General features: G+C 52.8%; 1 protein-coding gene across 1 annotated transcript in view; it reads right to left on the minus strand.

The window, feature by feature from the left end:
• Nucleotides 1-23,800, minus strand: part of LOC119973711 (laminin subunit beta-2-like) — a 91,337-nt gene that overhangs the window by 52,816 nt on the left and 14,721 nt on the right. The window contains exons 4-9 of the mRNA XM_038812100.1: nucleotides 21,724-21,851; nucleotides 20,710-20,830; nucleotides 17,035-17,227; nucleotides 14,691-14,834; nucleotides 13,527-13,758; nucleotides 889-1,052 (exon numbers count right to left, since the gene is read on the minus strand). Coding sequence (XP_038668028.1) covers nucleotides 889-1,052; nucleotides 13,527-13,758; nucleotides 14,691-14,834; nucleotides 17,035-17,227; nucleotides 20,710-20,830; nucleotides 21,724-21,851 — 982 coding nt within the window. The remainder of the gene's footprint in view (nucleotides 1-888; nucleotides 1,053-13,526; nucleotides 13,759-14,690; nucleotides 14,835-17,034; nucleotides 17,228-20,709; nucleotides 20,831-21,723; nucleotides 21,852-23,800) is intronic.

The raw sequence follows: 23,800 nt of genomic DNA on the forward strand, positions 1-23,800 counted from the left end.
TCCCGTACCCACCTGAGCCTCTCTGGGGCAGTGAAGGACCCAGCGCCCAGGGCACGTTCCTCCCGTACCCACCTGAGCCTCTCTGGGGCAGTGAAGGTCCCAGCGCCCAGGGCACGTTCCTCCCGTACCCACCTGAGCCTCTCTGAGACAGTGAAGGACCCAGCGCCCAGGGCACGTTCCTCCCGTACCCACCTGAGCCTCTCTGAGACAGTGAAGGACCCAGCGCCCAGGGCCCAGGGCACGTTCCTCAGGCCACCCACCTGAGCCTCTCTGGGGCAGTGAAGGACCCAGCGCCCAGGGCACGTTCCTCCCGTACCCACCTGAGCCTCTCTGGGGCAGTGAAGGACCCAGCGCCCAGGGCACGTTCCTCCCGTACCCACCTGAGCCTCTCTGAGACAGTGAAGGACCCAGCGCCCAGGGCCCAGGGCACGTTCCTCCCGTACCCACCTGAGCCTCTCTGAGACAGTGAAGGACCCAGCGCCCAGGGCACGTTCCTCCCGTACCCACCTGAGCCTCTCTGGGGCAGTGAAGGACCCAGCGCCCAGGGCACGTTCCTCCCGTACCCACCTGAGCCTCTCTGGGGCAGTGAAGGACCCAGCGCCCAGCGCCCAGGGCACGTTCCTCCCGTACCCACCTGAGCCTCTCTGGGGCAGTGAAGGACCCAGCGCCCAGGGCACGTTCCTCCCGTACCCACCTGAGCCTCTCTGGGGCAGTGAAGGACCCAGCGCCCAGGGCCCAGGGCACGTTCCTCCCGTACCCACCTGAGCCTCTCTGGGGCAGTGAAGGACCCAGCGCCCAGGGCACGTTCCTCCCGTACCCACCTGAGCCTCTCTGGGGCAGTGAAGGTCCCAGCGCCCAGCACCCAGGGCACGTTCCTCCCGTACCCACCTGTGTATCCTTGGTCGCAGTTACACACCACTTGTCTCATTCTAGCATCCTGGTAACAGGAGGTGGCAAAATGTCGGCCACTGTTGGGGCCTCCGGGGCATGGGCAAGGGCGGCATTGCCCTCCAGAGCCCAGGACAGGGTTTCCATAGTAACCAGAGGCACATCTGTTGGTCAAGAAAGGATGGAGAAAAGTAGCAATTTGACAAACCTTTTTCAATATTACTGTTGGAGGAAGGGTTAAAGGTTAGGATGGTATCCCTTGTCTTAAAGATACACATTTTAAATAAATTAATGGGAGGCCTAATTCCAAAATTAGTAAACTTAATTACTGTGTGAGAAATTAAAATTTTGAAAATTATAATTCTTTAGATATCCTTATTTCGTTTAACAGTGCACCACATAAAACGTCAATAAACAAGACCTTTGTTGATGGAAAAAGTGAAGTCGTATGGGGTTCAGGGTGTACTAGCTAGATGGATAAAGAACTGGCTGGGCAACAGGAGACAGAGAGTAGTGGTGGAAGGGAGTGTCTCAAAATGGAGAAGGGTGACTAGTGGTGTTCCACAGGGATCCGTGCTCGGACCAGTGTTGTTTGTGATCTACATAAATGACCTGGAGGAAGGTATAGGTGGTCTGATTACCAAGTTTGCAGATGATACTAAGATTGGTGGAGTTGCAGATAGCGAGGAGGACTGTCAGAGAATACAACAAATATAGATAGATTGGAGAGTTGGGCAGAGAAATGGCAGATGGAGTTCAATCCAGGCAAATGCGAGGTGATGCATTTTGGAAGATCTAATTCAAGAGCGAACTATATGGTCAATGGAAGGGTCTTGGGGAAAATTGATGTACAGAGAGATCTGGGAGTTCAGGTCCATTGTACCCTGGAGGTGGCAACGCAGGTTGATAGTGTGGTCAAGAAGGCATACAGCATGCTTGCCTTCAACGGACGGGGTATTGAGTACAAGAGTTGGCAGGTCATGTTACAGTTGTATAGGACTTTGGTTCGGCCACATTTGGAATACGGCGTGCAGTTCTGGTCACCACATTACCAGAAATATGTGGATGCCTTAGAGAGGGTGCAGAGGAGGTTCACCAGGATGTTGCCTGGTATGGAGGGTGCTAGCTATGAAGAAAGGTTGAGTAGATTAGGATTGTTTTTGTTGGAAAGACGGAGGTTGAGGGGGGACCTGATTGAGGTCTACAAAATTATGAGAGGTATGGACAGGGTGGATAGCAACAAGCTTTTTCCAAGAGTGGGGGTGTCAGTTACAAGGGGTCACGATTTCAAGGTGAGAGGGGAAAGTTTAAGGGAGATGTGCGTGGGAAGTTTTTTACGCAGAGGGTGGTGGGTGCCTGGAACGCTTTACCAGCGGAGGTGGTGGGGGCGGGTACGTTAGCATCATTTAAGATGCACCTGGGCAGGTATATGAACGGGCGGGGAACGGAGTGGGGCCGGGGTTCCGGCTGCAGTGTGTGGTGAGCGAAGCCTCAGTGCTGAATTGTTTTGGGTTTGTCCCGGACCCAGGGGCGCCTCATCCCAGAGCCGCGCTGCCAAGCGACAGGCGGCCCCGCTGCTCCCCCACCTCCGTCCATCCCCGCCCCAAACACACCGGCCTCTCGGCGGGGCCGATCCCCCTCTCTCCCCAGATCAGCCGCCCGGCCGGGTGGAATTAAGGGCCCCCCCCCACCCCCAGTGTGCCCCCCACCCCCACTGTGCCCCCTCCCCCAGTGTGCCCCCTCCCCCAGTGTGCCCCCCACCCCCACTGTGCCCCCTCCCCAGTGTGCCCCCACCCCCAGTGTGCCCCCCACCCCCAGTGTGCCCCCACCCCAAGTGTGCCCCCACCCCCAGTGTGCCCCCTCCCCCAGTGTGCCCTGTCCCCCCCACTCCCATCCTGCCCTCTCCCCCCCTCCCCCAGTGTGCCCCCACCCCCACTGTGCCCCCTCCCCCAGTGTGCCCCCCACCCCCACTGTGCCCCCTCCCCCAGTGTGCCCCCAGTCCCAGTGTGCCCCCAGTCCCAGTGTGCCCCCCCCCCCCCAGTGCGGCCCCCACCCCCACTGTGCCCCCTCCCCCAGTGTGCCCCCTCCCCCAGTGTGCCCCCTCCCCCAGTGTGCCCCCAGTCCCAGTGTGCCCCCAGTCCCAGTGTGCCCCCTCCCCCAGTGTGCCCCCTCCCCCAGTGTGCCCCCTCCCCCAGTGTGCCCCCAGTCCCAGTGTGCCCCCAGTCCCAGTGTGCCCTGTCCCCCCCACTCCCATCCTGCCCTCTCCCCCCCATCCCCAGTGTGCGCTCCCCCCCCACCCAGTGTGTGCCCTCTCCCCCAGTGTGCCCCCTCCCCCAGTGTGCCCCCACCCAGTGTGTGCCCTCCCCCCCAGTGTGCCCCCTCCCCCAGTGTGCCCCCACCCAGTGTGTGCCCTCCCCCCGGAGTGCCCATTCCGGTGCCTGGCTCCCTCCCCCTCTCCGTGACTCCGGCCCTTCCTACGCCACTATTTTTTTAAAACGGTCGCAGCTTTTTCTTTTACAGGTTCCGGGGGAGGGTTTTATTTGATAAAATTTTCCAGGAACAAAATTTAGAACTTTGGACAGATGGAGACTCCATACTTTCCGACACCGGAAGGCTTCACCTTCATCCAACAGGTTCCATTGGAGGAGCGTGTATGAGGGCCAAAGGGACCCAAAACCATTTCCTCCATTTTTGTCAGCAGCAAACAAGGTGAGAGAAAATGGTGGGTCGCGCAGGTCGGCTGGCGTGGGTCCCGAAGGTCGGCTGGCGTGGGTCGCTCAGGTCGGCTGGCGTGGGTCGCTCAGATCGGCTGGCGTGGGTCGCTCAGGTCGGCTGGCGTGGGTCGCTCAGGTCGGCCATTGTGGGTCGCGAAGGTCGGCTGGCGTGGGTCCCGAAGGTCGGCTGGCGTGGGTCGCTCAGGTCGGCTGGCGTGGGTCGCTCAGGTCGGCCATTGTGGGTCGCTCAGATCGGCTGGCGTGGGTCGCTCAGGTCGGCTGGCGTGGGTCGCTCAGGTCGGCTGGCGTGGGTCGCTCAGGTCGGCCATTGTGGGTCGCTCAGATCGGCTGGCGTGGGTCGCTCAGATCGGCTGGCGTGGGTCGCTCAGGTCGGCTGGCGTGGGTCGCTCAGGTAGGCTGGCGTGGGTCGCTCAGGTCGGCTGGCGTGGGTCGCTCAGGTCGGCTGGCGTGGGTCGCTCAGGTCGGCTGGCGTGGGTCGCTCAGGTCGGCCATTGTGGGTCGCTCAGGTCGGCTGCCGTGGGTCCCGAAGGTCGGCTGGTGTGGGTCGCTCAGGTCGGCTGGCGTGGGTCGCTCAGGTCGGCCGGCGTGGGTCGCTCAGGTCGGCCGGCGTGGGTCGCTCAGGTCGGCTGGCGTGGGTCGCTCAGGTCGGCCATTGTGGGTCGCTCAGGTCGGCCGGCGTGGGTCGCTCAGGTCGGCTGGCGTGGGTCGCTCAGGTCGGCTGGCGTGGGTCGCTCAGGTCGGCCATTGTGGGTCGCTCAGATCGGCTGGCGTGGGTCGCTCAGGTCGGCTGCCGTGGGTCCCGAAGGTCGGCTGGCGTGGGTCGCTCAGGTCGGCTGGCGTGGGTCGCTCAGGTCGGCTGGCGTGGGTCGCTTAAGTCGGCCATTGTGGGTCGCTCAGATCGGCTGGCGTGGGTCGCTCAGGTCGGCTGGCGTGGGTCGCTCAGGTAGGCTGGCGTGGGTCGCTCAGGTCGGCCATTGTGGGTCGCTCAGGTCGGCTGGCGTGGGTCGCTCAGGTCGGCTGGCGTGGGTCGCTCAGATCGGCCATTGTGGGTCGCTCAGGTCGGCTGCCGTGGGTCCCGAAGGTCGGCTGGCGTGGGTCGCTAAGGTCGGCTGGCGTGGGTCGCTCAGGTCGGCCGGTGTGGGTCGCTCAGGTCGGCTGGCGTGGGTCGCTCAGGTCGGCCGGTGTGGGTCGCTCAGGTCGGCTGGCGTGGGTCGCTCAGGTCGGCTGGCGTGGGTCGCTCAGGTCGGCCGGCGTGGGTCGCTCAGGTCGGCCGGCGTGGGTCGCGAAGTTTGAACGGTTGGTAAAAATGGGTCCCCGGAAAAAAAGTTTGAAGAACATTGCTCTAAGTTCATCTCCCTTATTCCTGACACCCCTTTCATTGAAACAGACGCACTTTAACCCATTCCACTGAGTGCAACTTTGCCCTAACAACTGTCTATCCTTCCTCACAGACTCGCTGCATACTATTTCTGCCTGTTTAACAGATACCCTATCCTCTGATCCATAGCCCTGGTTCCCATCCCCCTGCCAAACTAGTTTAAACCCTCCTGAAGAGCTCTAGCAAACCTCCCACCCAGGCATGTCTTATGAAGAAAGGTTGAGGGAGTTAGGGCTTTTCTCACTGGAGCGAAGAAGGCAGAGAGGTGACTTGATAGAGGTGCAGAAGGTGATGAGAGGCATGGATAGAGTGGATAGCCAGAGACTTTTCCCCAGGGTGGAAGTGGCTGTCACGAGGGTCACATAATTTTAAGGTGATTGGAGGAACATAGAACATAGAACATTACAGCGCAGTGCAGGCCCTTCGGCCCTCGATGTTGCGCCGACCTGTGAAACCCCTCTAAAGTCCATCTACACTATTCCCTTATCGTCCATATGCCTATCCAATGACCATTTGGATGCGTTTAGTGTTGGCGAGTCCACTACTGTTGCAGGCAGGGCATTCCACGCCCTTACTACTCTCTGAGTAAAGAAAGGTATAGGGGAGATGTCAGAGGTCGGTTCTTTACACAGAGAGTGGTGGGTGTGTGGAATGCACTGCCAGCAGAGGTGGTGGAGTCAGAGTCATTCGGGACATTTAAGTGACTCTTAGACAGGCACATGGACAGCAGTAAATTGAAGGGGTGTAGGTTAGGTTGATCTTAGATTAGGATAAATGGTCGGCACAACATCGTGGGCTGAAGGGCCTGTACTGTGCTGTACTGTTCTATGTTCTATACCATTTGCCTTCTTTTTTTTTTTAAATGTTTTTTATTGAGTTTTCATATTTTATATCCAACAAATGACAAATTATTAGAAAAAAAAACGCAAAAATTAACATGTATATTTACAGGTAAGCATCTTCATAATAACAACTGTGGCCGCCCCCTTTAGCCGGCATACATATTTTACAATCCCCAATATGGCCGAGGCACATGTTTATAGGCATTTATTTACAGTTTGGTTTTGGGCCTTAGCTTGCCATCAAACCCCCATAACGAACCCGTAGCCCTCTCCACCCCCTCCCCCCCTCCCCGCTACCTTCCACCAATTCCCGTCCATTTTCCCCTGATTCTTGGCCACCCGACTATTCTTCCTCTTGTACGTTGGCCACAAACAGGTCCCGGAACAATTGCATGAATGGCTCCCACGTTCTGTGGAAGCCGTCGTGCGACCCTCGGATGGCAAATTTGATTTTCTCCATTTGGAGAGATTCCGAGAGGTCGGACAGCCAGTCTGCAGCTCTGGGTGGTGGTGCTGACCGCCAGCCAAACAGGATTCTACGGCGGGCAATCAGGGAGGCAAAGGCAAGGGCGTCCGCCCTCCTCCCCAGGAATAGATCTGGCTGTTCTGAAACCCCGAAGACCGCCACTATCGGGCATGGCTCCACCCTCACCCCCACCACTTTGGACATAGCCTCGAAGAAGGCTGTCCAGTACTCCACAAGTCTGGGGCAAGACCAGAACATGTGCGCGTGGTTGGCCGGGCCTCTTTGGCACCGTTCACATCTGTCCTCCACCTCCGGGAAGAACCTACTCATACGGGTTCTTGTTAAGTGGGCTCTATGTACCACTTTTAGTTGCGTCAGGCTGAGCCTTGCGCACATGGAGGTGGAGTTGACCCTATGCAGTGCTTCGCTCCAGAGTCCCCACCCTATCTCAATCCCCAGGTCGTCCTCCCATTTCATTCTTGTTGCGTCCAGTACTGTGTCGTCCCTATCTACCAGTCGGTCATACATGTCGCTACAGTTCCCCTTCTCTAGGATACTTGCGTCCAGTAGGTCTTCCAGTAGTGTCTGTCGTGGCGGTTGTGGGTACGTCCTTGTCTCCTTTCGTAGGAAGTTTTTGAGTTGCAGGTACCGTAGCTCGTTCCCCCCGGCTAGCCGAAATTTCTCTGTCAGTTCGTCCAGTGTTGCGATCCTGTCGTCCGTGTATAGGTCCCTGACTGTCAGTGTTCCCCCCGTCCTGCCCCCACCTTTTGAAGGTGGCGTCAGTCAGTGCTGGTATGAACCTATGGTTGTTGCAGATGGGAGCCTTGTCCGACATTTTGGTCAGGCCAAATTGCTGCCGCAGTTGGTTCCAGGATTGGAGGGTGGCTGTCACCACTGGGCTGGTGGAGTGTTTTTTGGGTGGGGATGGGAGTGCTGCCGTGGCGAGGGCCCGGAGGGAGGTCCCCATGCAGGAGGCCTCCTCCGCATGCACCCACTCGGCTTCTGGCTCCTGGATCCATCCCCTTACTCGCTCGGCTGTTGCCGCCCAGTGGTAGAATTGTAGATTCGGGAGGGCTAGCCCCCCCCTGGATTTTGTTTTTTGTAGGACCTTCTTTGGGATCCTAGCGTTTTTACCCCCCATACGAACGCCATGATATGTTTGTCCAGCGCTTTGAAAAAGGCCTTGGGGATGTAGATCGGAATGGATCTAAACAGGAAGAGGAACCTGGGCAGTACGTTCATTTTGATCGTCTGGACTCTCCCCGAGAGGGAGAGTGGGAGTGTGTTCCATCTTTGCAGGTCCTTTTTAACTTCCTCCGTCAGGCTGGTGAGGTTCCATTTGTGGATCCCTTTCCATTCATGGGCTATTTGGATCCCCAGGTAGCGGAATTTGTGTCGGGCTTGTTTGAACGGCAGCCCCTTTAGTGCTGCCCCCCCCCCCCCCCTGCGGGGGTACTGGGAAGATCTCGCTTTTTCTCATGTTGAGTTTGTAGCCCGAGAAGGCTCCAAACTCTTTCAGGAGCGCGATGATTCCGTCCATGCTGCTTTGTGGGTCCGAGATGTAGAGGAGCAGATCATCTGCATAGAGTGAGACTCTGTGCTCTCTGCCTCCCCTTCGGATCCCCCTCCAATTTTTTGCTGCCCTGAGCGCGATTGCTAGCGGTTCGATTGCTAGTGTGAACAGCAGCGGGGACAGTGGGCATCCTTGTCTGGTGCCCCTGTGCAGCTGGAAGTATTGGGAGTTGGTATTGTTGGTCCGTACACTCGCCATGGGGGCGTTGTATAGGAGCTTTACCCAAGCGGTGAACCCTGTTCCAAGCCCAAACCGCTCCAGTACCTCTATGAGGTATTTCCATTCGACTCTGTCGAAGGCCTTTTCTGCGTCCAGGGAGACAATCACCTCTTGTGTTCTCTCCCCGGAGGGGGTCATTATCACGTTCAGCAGGCGCCTGATGTTCGTGATAAGCTGTCTACCTTTGACGAAGCCCGTCTGGTCCTCTGTGACCACCTCAGGTACACAGTCTTCTAGCCTTTTGGCTAGGATTTTGGCCAGTATTTTGGCGTCTGCGTTCAGCAGAGATATGGGTCTGTATGACCCACATTCCGTTGGGTCTTTGTCTTTCTTAGGTATCAGCGAGATTGAGGCCTGTACTAACGTGGGTGGCAGTGTGCCCCTAGCTAGCGAGTCTGTGAACATCTCCCGCAGGTGCGGGGCCAGCGCTGTCGCGAATTTTTTGTAGAAGTCCGCCGGGAATCCGTCCGGTCCCGGCGCCTTCCCCGTCTGCATGGAGCTGATACTGCTCCATGATCTCTCCCAGTGCTAGTGGTGCTTCCAGATCCCGTTTTCTGCCCTGTCCCACGACTGGTATGTCCAGTCCATCAAGAAACCGGTTCATCCCAGCCTTCCCCGTTGGGGGCTCCGAGGTGTACAGCTCTTGGTAGAAGGCCTTGAAGATTTTGTTAATCCTCTCTGGTTCTGTTTCCAACGTGCCTCCGGTACCCCTGATTTGTGCAATTTCTCTGGTGGCTGCCTGCTTTCTCAGCTGGTGTGCCAACAGGCGGCTGGCTTTGTCTCTGTGTTCGTACAGGGCCCCGCGTGCCTGGCGGAGTTGGTGTACTGCTTTCCTGGTGGAGAGCAGGTCAAAGTTCCTTTGTAGTTCTTTTCTCTCCGCCAGGAGCTCTACGGTCGGGGCCTCGGAGTATTTATGGTCTACCTCCAGTATGGAGTCGACCAGCTTCTGCCCAGCCACCCTTTCCTCCCTATCTCTTTGCGCTTTGTAGGCAATGATTTCCCCTCTTAGTACGGCCTTAAGCGCTTCCCAGAACGTGGAGGATGATACCTCCCCGTTTTGGTTGATCTCCGTGTATTCCGCTATGGCCTGCGCTATCCTTTCGCTGAAGGCCTTGTCAGCTAGTAAGGCACCGTCCAACCTCCATGTGGGGCGCTGGGCCCTTCCCGTCTCCAGCCGCACGTCCATGTAGTGTGGGGCGTGGTCTGATATCACAATTGCGGAATATTCCACTTTGTCTATCCCTGGAAGCACCGTTTTCCCCACCACAAAGAAGTCAATTCTGGTGTACACATTGTGTACTGGGGAAAAGAAAGAGAATTCCTTCTCCCCGGGTGGGCGAATCTCCAGGGGTCCACTGCTCCCATCTGCTCCATAAAGTGACTGAGTTCCCTTGCCATGTTTGAGGTTTTCCCCGTTCTGGGGTTTGATCTGTCCGTCTTTGGATCCTGTACACAGTTGAAGTCCCCTCCCATGATTAGTCGGTGCGTCGCTATGTCCGGGATTTCTGCCATGGTCTTTTGGATGAAACTCGTGTCGTCCCAGTTGGGCGCGTACACGTTGACTAGAACTACCGGCGCCCCATCCAGGGCCCCGCTGACCATGACATACCGTCCCCCTGGGTCCGTAACCGTCTTTGTTGCCCTAAACATTGTCCTCTTGCCGATCAGGATCGCCACCCCCCTGGCCCTTGTCCCATAACAGGAATGGTAGGTTTGTCCCACCCAGCCCTTTCTTACCCGCAGTTGGTCCTGCTCTCTCAGGTGCGTCTCTTGGAGGAAGACTATGTCGGCCCTCATGTTTCTGAGGTGGGTGAGGACTCTAGATCTCTTCACTGGGCCTCGCCCCTCCCCACCCCCCTGTCGGCATGTCGTTGCCCCTTACCAGGGGCCCCTCGTCCCTACGCCCCCCCCCCCCCCCCCCCCCCCCGCTGGTTGTTTTCCCGCCCGTGCTCCTCGACGAACCTATTCGCCTCAGCAGGGGCTGTAAAGAAGTATTCCCTGTTTTGGTATGTGACCCAGAGTTTCGCTGGGTACAGCATACCAAAACGCACTCTGCTCCTGTAGAGAGCTGCTTTCGCTCTGTTGAACTCAGCCCGTCTCTTAGTTAGTCTGCTCTAAGATCCTCATAAATTTGGATGGTGTGCCCTTCCCATTTGCAGGCTCTATTTTCCTTGGCCCAGCGCAGGATTGTCTCCCTATCCCGGTACCGGTGCAGTTTGGCTATGACTGCTCTCGGTTGTTCCCCTGCCTTGCGCTTCGGGCGCAGCGCCTGATGTGCTCTGTCCATTTCCGGTGGGGTGGGGAAAATGTTCCTCCCCACTAAGTTGCCCAGCATCGCAGCCACGTATGCTGTGGGGTTTCTACCCTCGGTCCCCTTTGGCAGGCCCACTATCCTAACATTTTGCCTTCTCGAGCTGTTCTCCTGGTCGTCTACCCTGCCCTTCAGGCTCCCCTGTGTTGCGCCCAGTCTCGCCACTTCCCACTCCAGGGCCGGGACCTGGTCGCTCATGTCGGTCGCTGCTTTACCATTTGCCTTCTTGATTGGTTGCTGCTTCTGCCTGCAGCTTTACTGACTGATGATCTCGGACACCCAGGACCCTTTTGACATCAACACTTCCCAATCTATGAACATACAAAATAGGAGCAGGAGGTCATTCAGCCCCTCTAACCTGCTCTGCCATTCAATAAGATCATGGTTGATATGTTTGTGTTGAGTTCCACATTCCCATCTAGCCTTTCTCAACAAGAGTCAATCTACCTCCGTCTTAAAAAATATCCAGGGACTTCATCTCCACCACCTTCTGAGGCAGAGAGGTCCAAAGTCACACAAACCTCAGAGAGAAATTCTCCTGATCTGTGTCCAATAGAGGTGACCCCTAATTTTAAACCAGTTCCCCCTCATTCTGGACTCACCCACAAGTGGAAACATCTTTTCCCCTTCCACCTTGTCCAGACATTTCAGAATCTTATAGACATGAATCTAGTCACCCCTCACTCTTCGAAACTCCAGTGGAAACCAGCTCCGCCTGTCCAACCTTCCCGCATAAGACAACCCGCTCATTCCAGGTATCAATCTAGTAAACCTACTCCGAACCACCTCCAATTCATTCACATCCTTCCTTAAATGAGGGGCCCTGAACTGCACACTGTATTTGAGATGTGGGGCGGAATTCTCCGCAAGGGGCCGAATTGGTGAAGGCCGTCGTGAACTCGGCCGAGGTTCAGGACGGCCTTGGGGCCCGCTCCCCGCACCTAATTCACCCCCAACCGGGGGGCTAGGAGCCCGCTCCCCGCACCTAATTCACCCCCAACCGGGGGGCTAGGAGCCCGCTCCCCGCACCTAATTCACCCCCAACCGGGGGGCTAGGAGCCCGCTCCCCGCACCTAATTCACCCCCAACCGGGGGGCTAGGAGCGGGCCTCCGTCTTCCCGTACCAGCCTCCCCGGACAGGCGCCGGAATGTGGCGACTAGGGGCTTTTCACAGTAACTTCATTGAAGCCTACTCGTGACAATAAGCGATTTTCATTTAGAGGCTGTTTAGCTCACTGGGCTAATCGCTGGCTTTGAAGGCAGACCAAGGTAAGCTAGCAGCACAGTTCCATTTGCATGGGACTGGTTTAGCACAGTGGGCTAAACAGCTGGCTTGTAATGCAGAATAGTTGGGAAGCCATTCAGATCATCGTGCTAACTCTTTTAAAAGAACATGTTTTGCCATTTCAATTATTTATTAATCTAATTTCCTTTCACAAGTTACTGTTGAACCTGCTTCCACCACTCTTTCAGGGAGCACATTTACGCAGTAGCGCGGGATCAATTCCCGTACCAGCCTCCCCGAACAGGCGCCGGAATGTGGCGACTAGGGGCTTTTCACAGTAACTTCATTAGAAGCCTACTCGTGACAATAAGCGATTTTCATTTCATTTTCTTTCTCGGCAGCAACCTCGTTGCGCCGAGAATGACGCGCTTCGGGCGCATTTGTGAAGTCATCCGCGTATGCGTGGGTTGCCGGTTCCAACCCGCGCATGCGCGGATGACTTCATCGCGCAGACGGCACGAACCCGTGCATGCGCGGTGGCCGTCTTTCTCCTCAGCCGCCCGGCAAGACGTGGCGGCTTGATCTTGCGGGGCGGCGGAGGGGAAAAAGTGCGACCGTTTTGGACGCTGGCCCGACGATCGGTGGGCACCGATCGCAGGCCTGTCCCCTCCCGAGCACAGTCGTGGTGCTCCCGTGCCAATCGGGCCCCTAGATGCCCCGAACGGGCATCTGGCGCCCGTTTCACGAATGCAGCGACCAGGTGTGGTTGCTGCTGTGGTGAAATGGGCGTGAAGGGCTGGCCGCTCGGCCCATCGGGCTCGGAGTATCGCCGTTCGCCATGAAAAACGGCGAGCGGCGATTTTCCCGAGCGTGGGGGGGGGGGGGGGGGGGAGGATCGCTGGGGGTGCCAGGGGGGCGTGCAAAATGTCAGGGGGCCCTCCCGCGATTCTCCCAGGCTGCGTGGGGAGCGGAGAATTCCGCCCCACCCATGATCTCACCAATGGCCTGTACAACCAAAGTAGAAGATCCTTTTATGTTCCTCTCATAATAAAGGACAGCATTCCATTAGCCTGGTGCGGGAAGAGAGTTGCAATTCCATTAGCCTTATTGGTTACTTGCTGCATCTGCATACTAACCTTTGTGACTCATGCCTGAGAACACCCAAATCTCTCTGCACCTCAGCATTCTGCAGTCATGTCTGATTGATGTAATACTCAGCCTATTTATTCTCCCTGCCAAAGTGAACACTTCTTCACATTACACTCCATCTGCTAGAGTTTTACCAACTCATTCAACCTATCTCTATCCATCTGCAAACTTGGTATGTCTTCTTCACAACATACTTTCCTACCTATCTTTGCGCCACCTGCAAATTTAGCTACCGTGTTTTCACTCCCCTCGTCTAAGTCATTGATGGAAATTGTAAAAAGCGGAGGCCCCAGCTTAGACCCCTGGGAGACTCCACTCGTCACATCCAATCAGAAAAACACCCATTTATGCAGACTCTCAGTTTCTGTCCGTTACCCCATCCTCAATCAATGCCGATATAGACCCCCTAAGTCATGTGCTCTACATTTGCTTTCTAACCTGTGTGCGTCATTATCAAAAGTCTTCTGAGGGCACTTTGATTAGTTTGGGCTTGGTCAGGGCTCTGGATAGATAGTGGGATAAGTCTGGAATCCATACAAGGCCATGAGGAGAGAATGGAAGAGAGGAATTAGTTTTGGATTTAGCAAGTGCTGGCATGGCCACATTGGCCTTCTCCTGTTGTGGAAGCCTCACCATTCAATGGTGTAACCCACATCCCGTTGGTGATGCAGCCTCCGTCTCTACATGGTACACAATGCGTGTATAGCCAAGGAGATGAGTGAGTTGGATTGAGACCTTACCGCTCACAGTTTTGGCCCAAACTGTTACTTCGACAGTTGATGCAAGCTCCAGTCTGTTGGTCACATTCCTCTGTGTGCCCATTGCACTCACACGGCTGGCAGTTTGGGAAGCCCCAGTGGCCTGGTTGGCACTGGCTACACTGCCTGCCGAATGCCCCCATCCGGCACTGGCACTGTCCACTGATTTGGTCACAGATGGTGATGTCCGACCCTTCCCGGTGACAGTTACAGGCTGCGGACAGAGAGAAAAAGAGTTTGTCCATTAAACCATAGATTCTCACAAAGCGAAGATCGCTTTGAATATTAGTTTATAGAAGGAAGCCATTCTCCATTCAAAACTGCTGTGGTCTTTGTTATTGACCAGAATGTTGAGGTCAGTAGATTTTGTTGTTTGCCAATGGCATCACATTCGTTTGTCACATTCCCCCTACTCCTCCTCCGGAGTTTTCAAATATTATTTCAATTCCCACCTTTAAAAAAGTGTTGAAACTGTTTCTACTACCCCTTCAGGCAACAGCTCAGTGTGCGTGTAAATCCCACTCTCCCCTCTTTTAGGCTGTACAGAACCACAGAGGAGTTACGGTGCAGAAAGAGGCCATTCAGCCCATCACCTCTGCACCGACCCAAAAAAAGGAAAACAAGCTCGCTCATTTTCATCCCCTTTTGCAGCCCCCTGGACCACAGCTTCCAGCATTTCAGACGCAGGTCCAGGTACCTCCGACATGAGTTTCAGCCTCAATCAGCAACTCGGGCGGTGAATTCCAGACGCCCACCACCCTCTGGGTAAACATGTTTTGCTCATGTCCCCTCTACCAATCAGCTTAAACCTCCATGCCCTTGCTTCTTCTGAATGCAGGCTTACCTGTCAGAGGAATCCATTGATATTTGTTTATTCATCAAAACAGCAGCACATAAGGACACAATTACACAGGAAGATCAGTGCAGAGGGACAGTGGCAGACCATTCAGCCCCTTGGTCCCATTTCACAATTGAACTGGATCATTTGTGATCCAGTAGATTTGTGCCTCAACTTCCTGCACTGTCCATGATGCCATTGGCAAACTACAAAATCTACTGACCTCAACATTCTGGTCAATAACAAAGACCACAGCAGTTTTGAATGGAGATTGTTACCGCAAACACAAAATGCCCAGGATCCCTTACCCTGGCATCCCATTGTGCTGAAGCCGTACGTCCCAGGAGCACATTGTTGACAACGTTGGCCGATTACTCTGGGCTTGCATCGGCACTGCCCACCGTTAGACTCGCATTCCAAACTCAGAGAGCCTTGAGGGTCACACTGACAGGCTGAAATCACACAAAGCAATCAGGACATTCACTCCCTGTGCCTAGTTTAAAATCAATGCGTCATTATCATCAATAAATCACAGAATCTTACAGTGCAGAGGTCACCCAGCCCATTGTACTTCTGCTGACTCTGTGAGAGAGCTATCCAATTTTTGAAATTCTTTCCTGGGATGTGGGTGTCCCTGGCTAGACCAGTATTTATTGCCCATCCCTGCATATCCTTCAGAAGGGGGTGGTGAGCTGCCTCCTTGAACCGTTGCAGTCCATGTGGTGTAGGTAAACCCATGGGAGTTGCAGGATTTTGATCCAATCCAACACACCTACTCTTTCTATACAGCTCTGCAAATTTGACCTTTTCAAGTGGACCTGATTTATTGAGATTTCCAGAAGGCCTTTGGCAAGGTGCTGCATAGGAGGCTGTTACATACGTTAAAAGCCCATGGTGTTCAGGGTAAGATCCTGGCATGGATAGAGGATTGGCTGACTGGCAGAAGACAGAGAGTGGGGATAAAGGGGTCTTTTTCAGGATGGCAGCCAGTGACTAGTGGTGTGCCTCAGGGGTCTGTGCTGGGACCACAACTTTTCACAATATACATTAATGATCTGGAAGAAGGAACTGAAGGCACTGTTGCTAAGTTTGCAGATGGTACAAATATCTGTAGAAGGACAGGTAGTATTGAGGAAGCAGGGGAGTTGCAGAAGGATTTGGGCAAGCTAGGAGAGTGAGCAATGAAGTGACAAATGAAATACAATGTGGGAAAGTGTGAGGCTATGCACTTCGGAAGGAGGAATTTAGGCATAGACTATTTTCTAAATGGGCAAATGCTTCGGCAATCAGAAGCACAAAGGTACTTGGGAGTCCTTGTTCACGATTCTCTTAAGGTTAATGTGCAGGTTCAGTGGGCAGTTAGGAAGGCAAATGCAATGTTAGCATTCATGTCGAGAGGGCTAGAATACAAGACCAGGGATGTACTCCTGAGGATGTATAAGGCTTTAGTCAGACCCCATTTGGAGTATTGTGAGCAGTTTTGGGCCCCGTATCTAAGGAAGGATGTGCTGGGCCTTGGAAAGGGTCCAGAGGAGGTTCACAAGAATGATCCCTGGAATGAAGAACTTGTCGTATGAGGAACGGTTGAGGACTCTGGGTCTGTGCTAGTTGGAGTTTAGAAGGATGAGGGGGGATTTTGTTGAAACTTACAGGAACGTGGAGAGGACATTTCCACTTGTGGTAAAAACTAGAAACAGAGGACACCATCTCAGGCTGAAGGGACAATCCTTTAAAACAGAGATGAGGAGGAATTTCTTCAGCCAGAGGGTGGTGAATCTGTGGAACTCTTTGCCGCAGAAGGCTGTGGGGTCAAATCACTGAGTGTCTTTAAGACAGAGATAGATAGGTTCTTGATCAATAAGGGGACCAGGGGTTACATAGAACATAGAACAGTACAGCACAGAACAGGCCCTTCGGCCCTCAATGTTGTGCCGAGCCATGATCACCCTACTCAAACCCACATATCCACCCAATACCCGTAACCCAAGGGATAAATTACCCTTTAGTGTTCAGAGGTTAGGTGGAGTTCCGGGGATAGTGCGGGGAGTTCGGCAGACCGAGATAGGGTGTTCTTTCAGAGGGTCTGTGCAGACTCGATGGGCCGAATGGCTTCCTGCTGCAGTGTAGCAATTTTATGATTCCATATTCATCTTCCTCAGGATCAATCGCCACTATCTGTGGGAAGTAATTGAATAGGACCCATCTGTCTGCTCATTTAAAAACATTCATATTCCCCGGATATGGGAGTCAATGCCGGAACTTATTGCCTCTCTCTAATTGTCCCTGGAGAAGGTGACGATGAACTACTTTCTTGAATTGCAACAGTTCATCTAGTTTAGGTTTTCCCATCATTCTGTTAGTTTGCGAGGTCTGGGATTTTGACCCAGTGACAGAGAAGGAACGGCGACATCATTCCAGACAAGGATAGCCTGAGTGAGTTGGATGGGAAATTGTAGGTGATGCTATTCCCACGTATCTGCTTCCCTACTTCTTCTCAGTGGGAGAGGAGACGGGTTTGGAACGAGCTGTCGGAGGAGGGCCTGACAGGTTGCTGCAGACAGACTGTGTCAGGGGTGGAGGGAAGGGATGTTTAATTCACATTTGATTGCAGTCTATTGTAACAACACAAACGACTCGTGGCTTCGTACTTACGCAGTGCCCCATTGTGGATTATAGCTGACATGCTGCTGATCAGCTTGGCACAGATGTCAGTCATTGTTGGCGTGACAACTGGTATGCTATTGTCATGGCAGCGATAACGCTCGAATGTCTCCTTCCTTCTGATGGAGGCAGGATCTCCAGCAATGAACATCTCCATGGCGGAATAGCGAGGAACCAGCACAATCTACAAACAGAAATGACAGCATTGGAAGTTCTCTTTGCTCCACAGTCTGTGGTCCCGATCTACTGACAATATCCTCAGAGTGGCTTCTTCTCAACATTCCATCAAAGAACTGACAAGATAGCAGTTCCAGTGACCATTACCTCAGTAATATGGTTTGGAGGAGGCCAGGATATGATCTCTGGGGTGGGATTCTCCAACCTCCCCCCCCCGCCGGGTCAGAGGATCGCCGGGGGACGGCGTGAATCCCACCGGCTGCAAACTTCTCCGGCGCCGGGGATGTGGCTGGGGCGGGAATGGCACCGTGCCGGTCGGCGCCCCCCCCCCCCCCCGCCCCTCGCCCGGCGATTCTACAGCCCACAAAGGGCCGAAGACCCGCCCGTTCTATGCAGGCCCCGTCGGCGTAAATTGGAGTTGTGATGTGACCATCAATTCACACGACACGTAGTTGGAAAGTGAACAGTGGTTTTAATGATCTTACAACGGAGCCTGCCTGTGCCGAGCTGAACTGGCAGGCAGGCTCAGACTGCCGGGCTTTATACTTCTGGTTAGTGGGAGGAGCCATGGGCGGAGCCATGGGCGGAGCCAAGAGTGGAGCCCAGTACAAACTCCTCATCTCCCCCTAGGGGCAGAGCCGCGCAACTGCTCGTATACCGAGCTTACACACAGTACATCATATATAATAAGTGTGAACTACACGGACTGTGATTCACCACAAGTTGGTCCCTTACCAACACACACACACGTTTAAACCAACTAGTTTAAACCCTCCCGAAGAGCTCTAGCAAACCTCCTACCCAGGATATTGGTGCCCCTCCAGTTTAGGTGCAATCCGTCCTTCATGTACAGGTCCCACCTTCCCCAGAAGATATCCCAATGATCTACATATCTGAAGCCTTCCCTCCTGCACCAGCCCTGTAGCCACGTGTTCAGCTGCACCCGCTCTCTGTTCCTTGCCTCACTTGCACGTGGCACTGGTAGTAATCCTGAGATCACTACTCTGCTTGTCCTGCTCTTTAGCTTCCAACCTAACTCCCTAAAATCACTTTTTAGATCCACATCCCTTTTCTTAGCTATGTTGTTGGTGCCTATGTGCACCACGACCTCTGGTTGCTCCCCCTCCCCCTTAAAAATCCTGTAGACACGATCCGAGACAACCCTGGCCCTGGCGCCCGGGAGGCAGCATACCTTCCGGGAGTCTGGCTCGCGACCACAGAATCTCCTATCCATTCCCCTAACCATTGAGTCTCCTATTACTATTGCTTTTCTATTCTCCCCACTTCCCTTCTGAGCCACAGAGCCAGGCTCAGTGCCAGAGACCTGGCCGCTAGGGCCATCCCCCGGTAGGTCATCCCCCCAACAGCTTCCAAAACGGTATACTTGTCTTGAAGGGGAACGGCCACGAGGGATCCCTGCACTGTCTGCCTGTTAGTTTTCTCTCCCCTGACTGTAACCCAGCTACTCTTGTCCTGTACCTTGGGTGTGGCTACCTCCCTGTAACTCCTCTCTATCACCCCCTCTGCCTCCCAGATGATCCGAAGTTCATCCAGCTCCAGCTCCAGTTCCCTAACATGGTCTCTGAGGAGCTGGAGTTGGGTGCACTTCCCGCAGGTATAGTCAGCGGGGACACCAGTGGTATCCCTCACCACCCACATCCTACAGGAGGAGCATGCAACTGCCCGAGCCTCCATCCCCTCTGATCTGAATTCCCAACAAGATTTACATAAGAACATAAGAACTAGGAGCAGGAGTCGGCCATATGGCCCCTCGAGCCTGCTCCGCCATTCAATGAGATCATGGCTGATCTTTTGTGGACTCAGCTCCACTTTCCGGCCCGAACACCATAACCCTTAATCCCTTTATTCTTCAAAAAACTATCTATCTTTACCTTAAAAACATGTAATGAAGGAGCCTCAACTGCTTCACTGGGCAAGGAATTCCATAGATTCACAACCCTTTGGGTGAAGAAGTTCCTCCTAAACTCAGTCCTAAATCTACTTCCCCTTATTTTGAGGCTATGTCCCTGCTTTCACCCGCCAGTGGAAACAACCTGCCCGCATCTATCCTATCTATTCCCTTCATAATTTTATATGTTTCTATAAGATTCCCCCCTCATACTTCTAAATTCCAACGAGTACAGTCCCAGTCTACTCAACCTCTCCTCATAATCCAACCCCTTCAGCTCTGGGATTAACCTAGTGAATCTCCACTGCACACCCTCCAGCGCCAGTACGTCCTTTCTCAAGTAAGGAGACCAAAACTGAACACAATACTCCAGGTGTGGCCTCACTAACACCTTATACAATTGCAACATAACCTCCCTAGTCTTAAACTCCATCCCCCTAGCAATGAAGGACAAAATTCCATTTGCCTTCTTAATCACCTGTTGCACCTGTAAACCAACCTTCTGTGACTCATGCACTAGCACACCCAAGTCTCTCTGCACAGCGGCATGCTTTAATATTTTATTGTTTAAATAATAATCCCGTTTGCTGTTATTCCTACCAAAATGGATGACCTCACATTTGTCAACATTGTATTCCATCTGCCAGACCCGAGCCCATTCACTTAACCTATCCAAATCCCTCCGCAGACTTCCAGTATCCTCTGCACTTTTCGCTTTACCACTCATCTTAGTGTCATCTGCAAACTTGGACACATTGCCCTTGGTCCCCAACTCCAAATCATCTATGTTAATTGTGGGCCCAACACGGATCCCTGAGGGACACCACTAGCTACTGATTGCCAACCAGAGAAACACCCATTAATCCCCACTCTTTGCTTTCTATTAATTAACCAATCCTCTATCCATGCTACTACTTTACCCTTAATGCCATGCATCTTTATCTTATAAAAGGAAAAAATGATTAAACATACGTTAGGCCCTTAAAAAAAAAATATATATATATAAAGGGCAGCACGGTAGCATAGTGGTTAGCACAAATGTTTCACAGCTCCAGGGTCGCAGGTTCGATTCCGGCTTGGGTCACTGTCTGTGTGGAGTCTGCACGTTCTCCCCGTGTGTGCGTGGGTTTCCTCCGGGTGCTCCGGTTTCCTCCCACAGTCCAAAGATGTGCAGGTTAGGTGAATTGGCCAGGCTAAATTGCACACAGGGTCCAAATTGTCCTTAGTGTTAGGTGGGGTTTCTGGGTTATGGGGATAGGGTGGAGGTATGGGCTTGGGTCGGGTGCTCTTTTGAAGAGCCGGTGCAGACTCGATGGGCCAAATGGCCTCCTTCTGCACTGTAAATTCTATGAATAAACAGCTGCTATTCATATCACACATACATACACCATCTCCATTCGGCCTCCCCGAACAGGCGCCAGAATGTGGCGACTAGGGGCTTTTCACAGTAACTTCATTTGAAGCCTACTTATGACAATAAGCGATTTTCATTTTCATTTCACACACACCAGACTCTCTTCATGTCACACACACACACACACACACACACACACCAGACTCTATTCAATTCCGTTACTTACAGAATCCACAAGAATATAGGCATTAGGAATCCTTTCTCGTGAAATGTAACGTTTGAATTCAAGCCGGATTGTGTAGCTGACTGAACGTTCAAGGCAGACCGGCTGAGGGAGGACCACATATCTGAAAGTTGAGAATAAATAAATTCAGATTGTGGCAACAACATCGTAACTGAGAACTACGCGAATGAGGGTAATGAGGGTCCCTCAGACTGAGCTGCGTTAATGAGGGTCCCTCAGACTGAGAGCTGTGGTAATGAGGGTCCCTCAGACTGAGCTGCGTTAATGAGGGTTCCTCAGACTGAACTGCGTTAATGAGGGTTCCTCAGACTGAGCTGCGTTAATGAGGGTTCCTCAGACTGAACTGCGTTAATGAGGGTTCCTCAGACTGAGCTGCGTTAATGAGGGTTCCTCAGACTGAGCTGTGTTAATGAGGGTTCCTCAGACTGAGCTGCGTTAATGAAGGTCCCTCAGACTGAGCTGTGTTAATGAGGGTTCCTCAGACTGAGCTGTGTTAATGAGGGTCCCTCAGACTGAGCTGTGTTAATGAGGGTTTCTCAGACTGAGCTGTGTTAATGAGGGTTCCTCAGACTGAGCTGTGTTAATGAGGGTTCCTCAGATTGAGAGTTGTGTTAATGAGGGTCCCTCAGACTGAGCTGCGTTAATGAGGGTCCCTCGGACTGAGAGCTGTGGTAATGAGGGTCCCTCAGACTGAGCTGTGTTAATGAGGGTTCCTCAGACTGAGCTGTGTTAATGAGGGTCCCTCAGACTGAGCTGTGTTAATGAGGGTCCCTCAGACTGAGCTGCGTTAATGAGGGTCCCTCAGCCTCAGAGTTGTGGTAATGAGGGTCCCTCAGGCCGAGAGTGAGAGAAAAAGAGAGAGAGAGAGAGAAGTACAGAATAGGCTCTCGAAAACTAACGGAATCTCTAATCGGATATTTGTAAACATTGTGACCCCACACACCCAAATATTCACCAACTCGGACAGAAGTCCTTCGACGACCTCAGGTTCCTTACCTGAAGCCTGATGGCAATGTTGTGACTAACAGATCATCAGCAGGAATGGTATTCCCACACGGGCTGCTGGTGGGAATTGGACCTGGTCGGAGAATGGAAACAGACACTTTTTCCCAATCCTCTGGAAACTGTAATAAGAAAACATAAAATGACACATAATTACAAGTATTTACAGCAGGAGAAGAGCCCATTCAGCCCGAAAGGGCCATGCTAGTATTCATACTCCACATGAGCTTCCTCCCAATCGACTTCATTTCATCTTACCTCCTTCTCCCGCTATTCCTCACTCCCTCGCGTTTGCCCATTAAGTGGATCGATCCTTCTTACGTCAGCCACTCCCTGTGGGAGTGAGTTCCACACTCTCACCATTCTCGGGTTCAAGAGGTTTGTCCAGAATCTCTGTTGGAATTGTCTTATAAAGCACTTGCTTTAAGAAAAGTCTAATCAACGACTTTAAAAGGAAGACTTACATTTCGATGGCCTCTGGACAAGGGAGCCAAAGGGTATGAGGGGTCAGAGAGGAAAGTAGAGCCGAAGCCACAATCAGATCAGATGTGATCTTATCAAATTGCAGAATAGCATCAAGGGGCTGAATGGCCTCCTCTTGTCCCTATTTCATACATATGTCCAGAGGACGCTCCAAAGTGCTTTACCACAAATTGAAGGGTCATCATTGTTGTGTTGTAGGCAATAGGGCAGCCAATGTGCACACAGCAACCTCCCGTGGTTAGCCTTTGCAAGATGATCAGAACCACATTAGTGGGCTAGACATGATGTAGTTAATGGGAGGACCCAGGGGCTGTAGCAGTTCTTGTGAACTGGACTGGAGCTTTTTGCCAAATGCTCAGAAGTTAACTGTCATTTGACTCAAGCAGGAATCTGCAGACTTCTCTCTGAAGGATCTCTCTCTCTCAAAACAGTTTCTCCAAGATGCCTCTATACAGCAGGTATTCATATAAATACGAACTGTATTTAAAAAGGCAGCACGTAGCACAAGTGGTTAGCACAGTTGCTTCACAGCACCAGGGTCCCTGGTTCAATTCCCGGTTTGGATCACTGTCTGTGCGGAGTCTGCACGTTCTTCCCGTGTCTGCGTGGGTTTCCTCCGGGTGCTCCGGTTTCCTCCCACAGTCCTGATAGACGTGCTGTTAGGTAATTTGGACATTCTGAATTCTCCCTCTGTGTACCTGAACAGGCGCCAGAGTGTGGCGACTAGGGGCTTTTCACAGTAACTTCATTGCAGTGTTAATGTAAGCCTACCGTGACACTAATAAAGATTATTATTGAAATTGGGTTTTGACCTGAGATGGGTTTTGCTTGATTGGAGATTTTAAAAAGACAGCAGTTAAGGAATTAAAGTTGTTCATTTTATTGTCAAGCATTGTTTAACTGGTAATTGTAAGTAATTTCTTGGACAATGTTTAATCCTGTGTTTATAATAACATTTGTTTTAATATATCACGTCTCTATTTGTGCGTGGAGTCGTTTCTGAAGCAAATTATCCTCTCTTCGCAATCCTACCAATGAAATAAAATGTTGGGGGTTCTGGAAGGTATCCTAGCAACTGTTGTGGAATGGTCTGGGATCGTACTAAAGGAATATGTAAATTTTCCTCCTAATTAAACGTTTTAGCCCTGGTGATATTATGGGACATCCACCCTGCATTCGGTTCCGATTGTAAATTCCAAATTTACAGAATAATTAGGGTTATAAAATGTTTAATCAGGAAACCAGGTTCGTTTGAGCTACTGAATGCAGGGGTTGTGGGAACAATGTAAAAGTGTCTATCGCTGTGCACAGTGCCGATAGATCAGGGACTGATCACAGATCATAGAATTTACAGTGCAGAAGGGGCTGCGACAGGCAACGCACTCCTTTCAAACCAGGGACTGCGTTCCAACCCAGCACCAGCTGCGGGGGTGAAATTAGTCTTTCACTGACCATCCTGGGTGGAGTGTGTCAACTATTGCAGTAACCTAAGCTCCTCCTGCAAATCCAGTCCAGAGAAGGTGTTGCAATATCAGTTTATCCACAGGGTGGGGCTCTTGATCAGATTTTGTTCACATGCCGCGAGAAA

Source organism: Scyliorhinus canicula, chromosome 11 (genome assembly GCF_902713615.1).
Source record: "Scyliorhinus canicula chromosome 11, sScyCan1.1, whole genome shotgun sequence".
Classification (NCBI taxonomy): domain Eukaryota; kingdom Metazoa; phylum Chordata; class Chondrichthyes; order Carcharhiniformes; family Scyliorhinidae; genus Scyliorhinus; species Scyliorhinus canicula.